Below are 11,369 nucleotides of genomic sequence, written 5' to 3'. Positions count from 1 at the left end.
AAGAGTTTTAAATAGCCTAAACCCCACCCCTCCCCCTATGCTGGCTGAGACCGTTTTCCTCCGGGGCGGAGGGAACGGGGTGAGCGGACAGACGGCAGTCACGTCCCGCCGGTGCAGGCGACTGCCACCGCCCCTCACAGCCCAGCCACCGGGTCCGCAGCCGGTCCGCAGGGCCCCCTTCCTGCCGCCAATGGCGGCGCGGCTCCCGGCGGAGGGGGATGCTGGGAGTTGTAGTCCGACGCCCGGCCGGGAGGAACTACAAGTCCCAATAAGAGCTGTGGGACGTGGGGGTGAAAGGGCAGAGGGAGGCGGCGCCATTTTGATAGCGAGGGGTTGCCAGCGCTCCCCTCCCCTACCCTCCCGCTGCCGGTAGTGCGCTGCTCGCCGGGGCGGTGGAAGACGGGCGGGCGCCTCTGCCTTGAGGTTGGTCTCCTCACCCGCATGTGGCTGCGGCTTCTGTTCAGCGGGGCCGGGAAGGCGCTTCTCCCCGCCGCCGCCCTCCTCCCGCCATCGCTGTCACCGAAGTGTGGCAAAGGGGGGACCGCGGCAGGGTGCCCAGTTGCCGCGGGCGGGCGGGGAGGGGGGCTGTGGTGTCGGCGTGGAGGAGCCGGCTGCTGAGGCTGTGGGATATGGATACTGGGCTGAGGGAAGCGTGCGTGGGTGCCTTCCCCTGGGGCGTGGGGAGGGAGGGAGGGAGGGAGCGGCTGACGCGACACGCCTCCCGGGAGCCGCCCCTTCACCTCGGGCGCCCCGCTGCCAGTGGCGGCCTTGCCGCCATCCCGCGGCGTGAGCGGCGCCTGCTTCCCCCGGCGCCGAGGCGAGGCCTGCCTCCGTGCCCGCGGCGCTGGCTCACATGCTTTGCCGCCGCCGGGCGTAAAAGAGGTGGTCACACAGGCAAAGCCAAGCAGTGCCCCCATCTCTTAAGTTCTGCCACATATGCCTTCTCTTTCCTTTTGGAAATTGGGTGGAGCGTAAGGCTGGGAGTTACTTGGTTGAGACTTACGGATGTTTGGCAGGCTAGTTAAAATGATAATTTAGTGTTGGAAGTGCCAGCCAAGTGAGTCACATAGGCTAGCTCAGGTTAAACACTTGCAATTTGTTCTTCACAGAAATGAGACAGACCTATGCCTATCCTATTTCAGAGGCAAGCTTGTCACTTAGAGTGCACTTTCTCAGTACTTACTTGCTCTGTCTTCTCCAGGAATGCAGGTGGGGGTGCTTTTGCATGCAACTTTACTGACAGATGAGGACATAGAAGCTAATGAAGCAACTTTTTTATTCCAACCCTGGTTTTGAGTGAAGAGAGAGTAACATTTTTGTATAGATGGGAGTAGGGTCCCTGATTCATATGATGTCATTCTTTCTTTCTAATTTACAAAAAAAGAGGAACTGAGTAGCTGGAGGTATGCATAAAACACGTCTGTCTTGCAAGGAGTGCCCACAAGGTTGTTCCACCAATTCTGAGAAAGAAGGATAGTTGCATGGCCATGTTTCTCCCCTGTCTGACATTAGTGCTGTCTTCCAAGTAGTGAAGTCAAATGCAAACAGTAAAATCTCCTTGATTTAGACATTTGGAGACAGAGAATGTCAGAATTCTCTTCCTTTGGATAGTAGATGAGAAAGGGTACAGAATAACACCTTTTCTCATCAGTTTTGCAAGTGAACATGAGGTGATAACTGTCACTTACAAATCTTCCCTTAGTACTATCTACAGATCGATTTCAGATAAAGAAAAAAAACATTCATTTCTTGTCCAGAGTGAAGAGCGTGTGACATTTTATTAATAATTTACTTCTAGAAAGTTGAAATGTTCACAGGAAACAGTAGAAGAAACCCTCTAGTAGGAAAAATTCTATCTTGTTTGGTACTGCATTTGTTTTTTTGGGGGTGGGGGGGTTTTGCTGAAGAAACTGTTTGGCCCTTGACTTATAATAAAATGACTGTTGCTTTTTATTGCGTTCTATTTAGTCCTCCTGAATACAAAGGAAAAGCCAAGTAATTGCAACTAATAGTTAGATTGATAATGGCGTGACTGCATGTCATGGTGGTCACTGCCATCTTGCTTTGGTTTTAATTGCTGTCGTCTCTGAATCTTTCTGGAATTTACTGGCTCATTCTTAGATTGCCATCTGTTTGGGGCGGGGACTGCTTTTTCTGTGTTTATTTTTAGAAAACATGCAACCAAGTGATCTTGGTCCCTAACGAAGGTCTCTAGCTGTTTCAAAATCAGAAACATAATAACAGATTGCAGATTTAAGTCTTATTTGACTAGTACCAAATTATAAATGCCATCCAGCATCTGTTTGATTGGTGTTAAATGAATTAGTTGAGTTCAGTTCGTGTCACAGAAAATAATCCTTGTGAGTGAAGTATTTACGTTTTTCTTGGTCATATTAGTAGTGATGTCAGGCATCAGTTTGTGCATTGGAAATTGGCACATGTCTGTGCTGTAAAATAGATTTACAACAATTGGCAGATCAACATAGGTCAGCAGAGAATAGCGGTTGTTGATGTAATCCATTTTTCAAATATTCACATTTAAAAACCATGATTTGTATATTATTTAAGATATATCATAAAATGTGACTGCTGGACTGGTGTAGCACTAATGTACTATTTTGCTAAAGATGTGCAATAATGTGGCGATTTTGTTTAAACAAGACTTCCAGAAGGTGATGTCTGCTTTTCTTCTGGTTGAGTACATTTTAGTTGTGACTGTGGAGGGTCTGAGGATGTATATTATAGGCCTGAATAGCTTCTGCTTTTTTATACTTTACTTTAAAAATTTGCATGCTGATAATATATTACTTTTTTTCTAAGATGCTTCATGCTGAAAGTAGAGTAAGGCTCTTGGAGTGTCAGGATGAAATCACAATTCAACCATGTTCTAAAAAAATGAAGTCAACAGAAGGGGCTTACGAGAAACTCTCTGATGATGATAACCAAGGTGTTCAAGAGGAAGTAGACACTGAGAAAGCATCAAATGATTTAATACCAGTCTATGCCTCAGATAGCCAAGGACAACATGAAATGCAGAAGGGCGAGAAAACACCTCCTGGTGTCTTGGGAGCACTGCATGAAGTGCTCCCTGAATGTAATCTAGTGCTTAGTCAGCCAACTGATCCAGAAACCATACAGAATGTAAATCCTCCATCTGCATCAATAAATGACACTAAAGTTGAAGAAAAGAAAGGCCCTTTTATTACAAATAGTGCTGGTGGAGATAATATTAGAAATAGCAGCACATCATTCTCAGTAAATAGAAATGCATCAGATGAAGAATTTTTTACAAGCAAAGAATTTATCGGGCCAATTTACAAGCCTGCTGAAAGTAACAAACAGGACAAATCTGGCAGTTGCAATGAGTGTAGAAGCAGTGAGGGAGATGAAAATGAATTGCGTGAAGACAGATCTAAAAGAAAGGAGGCAAAGAAGATGCAGGCTGTTTCTTCTGCTGTACCAGAAATAGATGATGAACTAGACCAGTTCTATAAAGAAATTCACCAGCTGGAAAATGAAAATTTAGATACAAATTTTCAGAAGAAAGAAACTGAAACTTCTCAGGAACAATACTCTCCATATAACTGTAGTCAAACCTCACAAGAGGATTATCAACGTGTGGTGTTGGGCAGCCCACAACCATTTTATGAGGATGGACAGTGTTTCTTTGGGGAACAGAACAGTCAGAAAACAAGTGATGCGCAGCAGTTTGTTGTGGAAGCAAGCAGCTGGAAAACTGAAAATACCTTTAATGGACAAGAAGATTCTAGATATCAGAACTACTCAGTGCCTGAATTCAGACCTGCTTGGCAGTCAACAGAGTCTTTCATAGTACCTCAGGGACCTCTTCCTCCTAGATTCAACCATCAGTCACATTTTCAGATACTTAATTCCCCACCACAAAACCCAAAAGCTGTCCCTTCTCAGAATGCTGAACTTTCTTACAAAAATTATCATGGTTACCATGGAAATACTGATATCAACAGCCATGGTCCATTGCTTGATCAAAGTAGCAACTATGCTGGTCATATTGATATCCATACTACTCAGGTCTTCAGAAATGGGAATAATGACCAGAATGGACTCCACAGTAATGGTTTCTGTGAAACCAGAGAAGAGTGTTGGAAGGATCCAAAAGTTGACAATACAGGAGTGCACAGCTTTTCTTCCTTGCAGTTACCTGAAGAAAGATTCGTTTGTTCACAGAAATTGCTCCTCATCTTAAGAGGCCTACCTGGTTCAGGGAAATCAACACTTTCTCGGTAAGTAAAGACTTAAAGCTTGGGAATCTATTCAAATAAAATTTTTTTAAGAATTTTTTAAAAAAAGTATCTGTAAGCACTTGGCAAACTTCAGTATTTGTAAATTAGGCTATTAAAATGCAGTAATTTTTACTTAATGAGGTCATAGGACAGTAAATATTGAAAAATTCGGGTTTTTTTTGTATTCTTTAGAGTTTTGATGAACAGGAGCTGTTTTATGTTAAATATAAGATGTTCTGTAACCATTAAATTGCATAATCTCTTATTCTGAAACTTTCAGGTGTACTAGTATGTGATGATCTGCCTCTTGTATTCTTAAACTCTTTAATTTAAAAAAAAAAATCTTCTGTCAAATCTAGCAGCATTAATTTAACCGAACCAGAAGTATTTCTTTTTATGCCCATGTAAAAATCCTCAAAGACCATTAGAAGAATTTTGCGACTCTGAAAATTCTTAATTTGTTTTTGGTGTGTTGATGCAACTGAGCATAATCTCATTCCCTTTTTTTCATGCTGTGGTCTGTCAACTTCTCTGTTTATTTGTGAACAACACACAAGGAAAGTATTATTTTCCCTTAAAAATGCACTTGTTGAAGTCTGACAAGTTAAAAGCAAGTACCACCTCCAGTTTGGATCTTCACTGGGTTTTTTTGGCCTAGTTTAAAAAGCATGAGTTGACATAGAGCACAGACACTGTCTGCGTTAAGTGAAAATAGGTTTCTCTTGAATACAAAAAAATAAACATTACTGATACGGTAACTGATTGAGCTTCATGCAGAAACTGTACATTACACATAGGATGTCTTCTCTGGTTATCTTCTGTTGTATGCTAAGAGTCTATTAAATAGATAGAGTGATCATGTTATCCCTTGGTTTATGTATAGAGGAATAACCTTTCTGTTTGGTTTTTCCCCTGATAGTTAGGAGTCTGTGATCTCCATATCATAAAAAAATACCTTTTAAAAATTTTTAGCTTACATATTTGTATAATTTTAACTATAACATTTTCTAGTTACTGAGTGCTCTATTTTGCAAACCTGCATTTCTGAAGCTGCATGAGCATGTGTCGGTATCATTACAATAATTTCTTTAACATATGAAAGCAATGCAGGAAATTTAAAAGAAAATAATCCTGTGGAAAAAATGCTGCCTCATTCTGTGCAGGAATTGGATAATACTTAATGCTAAAATATCTAATAGAATAGAGTAGAATAGTTTGTTTCCCATGTTTTGTGTGCTGAATTGTCTTAGAATCTTTCTCCAAATGTTATATGTATTATCTGAAAGATTTTAAATATCTTCAGGTTTTTATGAAAACATATTCTTGCTTTTTTCATCTCTTGCTAGTAAGATCAATTACTAATTTCATTTAAACATGGGAAAGAGGGCACTATGAGATCAAGGTTAAGAATAGTCACCAAATTTGGGTGCAGAATTTGAACTGTGTGGGAGTTGTTTTTCAGTGTATTCAATTATATGCAGTTTCATATGTTCAAAGCTTGGTTGTAATTGTTAATTCCCATGTAATCAGGTCTCAGGTACCTGGCGATGGTGGGGGAGAAGCCCAGAACTAATGTCTTCTGTCAATGAAGAAAATCTATGCATTATTAATTAGACCTTATCCTTAATATAAGTTACTGTGTTTGTGTGTAACATCATAGGCTTCTGCAGTGTAGACTAGGACAGGAAATACAGTCTTCTGATATGGCATATTAGTAGACGACGGCTTGGCACCTTTAGCACCTGCAGAGAAACCTCTACCCTTTCTGCTAGCAAAATGACTGTGAAGGAAAAGCAGAAAATTTACGTAATCTGTGTGGATCAGCACTAGAAGGGAATGAGAGGCATCCTGCAAGTGGGTTTCCCAAGTATGAAATGACAGCAGAGCAGTAGTGAGACCGAGGAATCTTGAATTCCTATCTGCGTTTTATGCAAAGTGAGGGTTTGTAAGTACAGGCATTTTTTCTCCTGCTTCCAAACTTGACCCATGTCTGTCCTGAATCTTCCACTGAAGTCTGTGTTTTGTTTTGACTCTTCTATCCCAATGGCTTGGAATCATGGGCATGTTTTTTGGAAGAGGCTTCTGGAGGTCAACTGGTCCATCATTCTGCTTTCATTCAGGTCGGTCACTATCACTGGAACAGATCAGCTGTGCCTTTGTCTAGCCTGATCTTGAAAAACCTACAAGTACAGAGATTCCACAGTCTCTCTAAACTTTTCTGGTGCAGTACTACCCTCCAAGTACAGAAGTTCTTCCTAATCTCCAGACTGAAGTTCCCAAGCCATAACTTGCCCGTGTTCTCCTGTGTTATACTATGTACTGTTACCTGGTAGAATCTGGCTCATCATCTTTGCAGTTTCCCTTCAGGTAAAGGGATAGGCTGATTCACTGTAACAGGCTGATATCAGATGGCCTTTTACTGTCTTCATTGCCAGACTAAACAAGCCCAGCTGCTGTTAACCTCTCCTCAGAGGTCGTATGTCCTCAGCCATCTTGGTAGCTGTCTGTTCAATCTTTTCATGGTTTTCAGCATGTCGTTTGAACAGGGAAGCCCCAAATGGGGGACAGCATTTCAGAACTGACCACACAAGACGCAGGTAGAGTGTCTGCTGGCTCTACTGGCCACTTTTTCTCTAATATGGTTTGCTCTTTGTTTGATGGGAGCACACCATGGAGAGATGAGAGCTCATCTCCAGTTTGATGTCCACTGTAATCCTCAGATCCTCCTCAGCAGAGCTGCTCAACCAGTTGCTTTCCATCCTGTACTGATCCTTAGGTTTCTTTTTCACCAGTTGCAGAACTTTGCACTTTTCCTTGTTGAGCTTCATTATGTTTTGCTTAGCCTGGTGCTCAAGTTTCTTGATGTCCTTCTGGATGGAAGCCCTACTGTTCAGTGTGTTAGGCATCACTACTAATTTGGTGTCATCTGCAAGTTCTCTGCCTCATCATCCAGGTTAATGATGAAGATACTGAAAAAATTGGTCCTGCTATCATCCCTTGCTGTACTCCTGTATGATGTCAGGAGCCTCGATAATTTCTAAGTATGGTACATTCATCACTGTCCTCATCCACAAAGGCCATTGTTTCATTAGAGAGTGCATTCTGCCAGTAAAGAATGATTTGTCTGTTGCAAAACCCACATTGACTCTTCCTGATTACTTTCATTTCCTTCACATGTTTGGAAATAGTTTCCAAGAGGATGCACTCCATTGTCTTTCCAGGACCTGAGGTTAGGTGAGGTTTAGCAGCCTTTAATTCCTTGGGTCCTTGTCTTTACTTGCCTTAAATACGTGTACAACATTAGTGGTTTCCTGGTCATCGGGGAGCTCCCCTCATCTCCTCAATTTATTTTCTGTGTTTGCCTGACCTGAGGCAAATCCCAGCCTACTGAGGCTTATTCAAGTTCCTCTCTCCTTATCTGTCTATTTCCAGTTTTGTTTTCCTGTTGCTATCCAACCATGGCTTTTGGTCTGTGCTTACTAGCTCCATGTCTGCTGCTAAATTCTAAGCTGATTTCTCAGTTCCTTCTTCTCCCCCACCCCTTCCTTCCCAGGTTCATCTTGTCCCTGTTTCAGGTGGTGGTATTATCTCATTCCCAGCTTTGCTGTACCGATTTCTTCCTTGCACATCACTCTTTCCCTTGTCCTTATTTCCTGTCTGTACTGCCAGTACCAAGTTGCTTGTTCCAGTGTTTGTACCACTATGCTTCCTATGACCTTCTTATTTTTGGCCAATTTTGTTCCTTCTCTTGCCACTTTTAAGATTGTGTTGGGAGAAATGTGTTCTTACAATGTAGTATTGATACTGGATGAGCTTCCTGCCACTACAAGAATGCCCTGTTCAGGAATGGGTTTACTGCACTTTCTTGTTTACTTTGCATTTTCTGTTCTACTTTGTACAAAAACGAGCACTTTTCACTACTGTTTTTTGTGCACATGATGTTTGAAAGTCCTACAGCTTGGTTAGAATTACAAAAAATTTTGCAGGAAAAACAAATGCACGTACTTTGCCAGATTTCACTTCCTCAATCCAAAGCTTCTCGAGGAAAAGCTTGGAAAAATGAAACATGATAAAAATGTATTTCTTCTTTGGTTTTGTCAGTGATTGACCATTTATTTAGAAAATTTCTAAAGCAATTTGGCCAGACAGATACCCAGCAATGACATCCTTAGCCCAAGTTACAAAAACTTGCTAAAATTAGAAGTAGATGATAATGTGATCTTATAATGCTGGAAAAGGTTATGAGAAAAGAGACTTGGATGTTTAGGATATTTTGCTACTGAGCCTCCTCCATAAATATCTGAATGTGAATTTGAATAAAAAGGAGGCTAATGAGGTTGAAAGAACAAATATTTGTGTCATTTAAGAAGTACATTTTGAACTAAATCCATTGTCAGAAGTATAGAAAGACAGACATCTTTACCTTTACCTAGCCATTCCTCTTGGGAGCTCAATCTTCTGAATGGAAGAGTTAGAGCTAGTATTTATAGCTGAATGTAGAAACAGTTGTGCTGTTGTTTCTAGTTATGTATTTCTTTAAACAGTGTTACAAGCAATGCTTTTAAGTAGCATTTATGTTGCTTAGTAATACTACAGATTTTAAAATTATATTTAGTTATTGTCTATTTTTTCCTCATCTGGGATATGTTAGCTATTTTTAAAAGGTGACTTATTAGATTCAAAGAGATCTTCTTTATTATACAATCATCTGTTGAAGTAGGCTAACCAGAATGCAGGTTTGAGGACCATTTTAGTTTTGAAGAAAAATTAAGGCAGCACTTGTGCATGCGTGTGTGTGCACTGGAAAAAACGTATATTAGTTTGATAACTAGTTAAAATGAGTATTTTGGTTTCAAGATGAGTGTTGTACATTGAGCTAGTATCTTCTGTAAGATCAGATAGCATGTCTGGAAAAAGTAGGTGAACTGCTTTAATTTTTATATCTGCTTTAATTTCCTTGTCCTACTATGTTCAAAGCTGGATGTTCAACTGTGGGGAAGGTTTAGGGTGAAAAAGCTGGATTACAGCAGTTGGATAATACTGCTACTTATTTCAGGCGTATGCACATATTCATGCTGACTGATCTGTAATTTGACTCTCTTATTAGAAATGTATTTATCTAACTTTTTTTCTTTCTCCATCTCTCAAAAGTAGAATATCATCTCTGTGTGGGCTTAGATAGTAATGATGCTTTCTTTGCATAAATCTGCTTTTTGTTGTTTCTGTTGCATAGTTCATGAGCCTGGGATAAATGTTATTTCCAAATACATGTTAGAAATATCTGAATTACTTCATATGACATTGACAAGTATGTTTGTGTTTTAAATTTTACAAGTTTAGATACTATGAATTCTGAAAGAGATAATTGTCAGGCTTTTAAAACATTATTATTTGATTTCACAATTTAGAAACAGGCTATGATCATTGCTGTAATAATTGAAGTTTCAGCTTGTAAACTCATTACTTCATGATAACTTGTGTGTTGTGGATGGGATAAGGGTTCTGTTCTCTGGCCTCTTTGGTAATCACTTTGCCTTCCCAAATTCTGTGGTTTTAGGATTATTCTTGCAAACGTAGTTTATTGAATCTGTTATATCAGTTATACAGGTTCATAAATAAATTGTGGTGTACTCTGAACCTCAAGGAATAATAACAAAATATATCAAGAATAAACGTGGTTGGTGGATTTGTAAGATTCCTTAACCCTTGTTGTGTTTCTTCATTGCTACAACTAATGATGCTCAGAAGATACAACAGAAGAATTTAAGTGAATTGCTCTCCAGAACACTGAGCAAACAGAGCCAGTTCCTAGAAATAAAAATAAAAATTAATTCCCCATTAATCCCGTTGGTGTTGATTCCTCAGTTCATATATATTCCTACAGAAACCTGATGGTCAGACTCCTAGGAGCTGTAGAGGTGTGTTTATCTACTCAGCTAGTAGAAGAATCCCAGTTATTATTTGTTATCTCTCTTATCAAGGCAGATAGTCTTTACTCTTAAGATGTGTGTATATACATGCAGCACACAAAAAGTAAGTGTGGAAGGTGGATCCAGTTTTTCTAGCATTACTAATTGGCAAATGTAGCACACTGTAAATAAGAAAATTGTGCCATGTTGAAATCCTGTTAAATATTTTATGCAAGAAAGGAATAGATATGAAAAAAATGTTATTGTGTGTGGTGTATGATTTCCTGGCACTGTTTTATCTACTCTAGAACAAAAATAGGCTTTGAATCCTTTTGTGCTCTCCAAAACCAGTGTAACACACATCCTATTAAAAGACATAGGCTCTAACAAAAATAATTATTGAACGATATCCAAAAAAAAGTGGCTGTACTTTTGGTGTATCATGCTCTGCTTTCTGAAATAGCTTTGCTGTTTATCCGGAGGTAACCTTAATACTCTGGAAAAGGCAGAAAGAGCAAGAAGGAAGAAACAGCTTGTATGCAGCTTTGATCATGTTATTTGACAGTTGTATTATTAGTAGTTTCTTCTGGTCCTCAGTAATCTGAATTTTGCTGTTACAGATCTCTGTATTTTAAAAACAAAAATAACCAACAACATAGTTGTGGGACGGTAAGTGTGTAGGAATGTAAGTTAATATGTAATACAGTGTCCCAGTCTTTAAACTATGATCCATAACAGGTCTGTTGTTGGTGACAGGTCAAAAAACATAACAAATTCCTTGTGTAGGAATTAAACTTCAGTAGCTCTTCCTGCAGGTGTGTATAGGAAAGGTTGGTAACATATATTTGTTCTACTACCTTATTTGAGATTTGGCCAGTTCTTTTCTGTTCTTGCCACTGCAGCAGTAGTGCATCCCACATACTGCTGGTGCAGTTTGGTGTTTGTAGTCCTTGGGTACATTGCCTATCTCTGAGCTGGAATAATTGCCTACATTTCTATAGGACAGTGATATCTGAGTGTTGCAATGGGCTATAAATTCTCTGTGGCACTAACTGTCTGTTTTCTTTTTTCAAATTTAAATATACTTTAGAAAACAAAAATAGTCAAGTAGGTTTTGTAATCACGCTTATTCTGTAGATCGGGCTTTAAAAAGAATTGTACTGTTGTCTCAGTTCTACAAGGTTTTCCTTTAAACACC

At 40.0% G+C, this 11,369-nt stretch overlaps 1 protein-coding gene across 3 annotated transcripts in view; it reads left to right on the top strand.

The window, feature by feature from the left end:
- The first annotated feature begins 277 nt into the window (after positions 1-277).
- Positions 278-11,369, top strand: part of LOC142053342 (NEDD4-binding protein 2-like 2) — a 56,076-nt gene continuing 44,984 nt past the window's right edge. For all 3 annotated transcript variants that reach the window (XM_075084833.1, XM_075084842.1, XM_075084854.1), the window contains exons 1-2: positions 278-423; positions 2,821-4,262. In XM_075084833.1, coding sequence (XP_074940934.1) covers positions 2,821-4,262 — 1,442 coding nt within the window. In that variant the 5' untranslated portion in view covers positions 278-423. The remainder of the gene's footprint in view (positions 424-2,820; positions 4,263-11,369) is intronic.

Source organism: Phalacrocorax aristotelis, chromosome 1 (genome assembly GCF_949628215.1).
Source record: "Phalacrocorax aristotelis chromosome 1, bGulAri2.1, whole genome shotgun sequence".
NCBI classification, from domain to species: Eukaryota; Metazoa; Chordata; class Aves; order Suliformes; family Phalacrocoracidae; genus Phalacrocorax; species Phalacrocorax aristotelis.
This window is presented reverse-complemented; position numbering and strand designations above follow the sequence as displayed.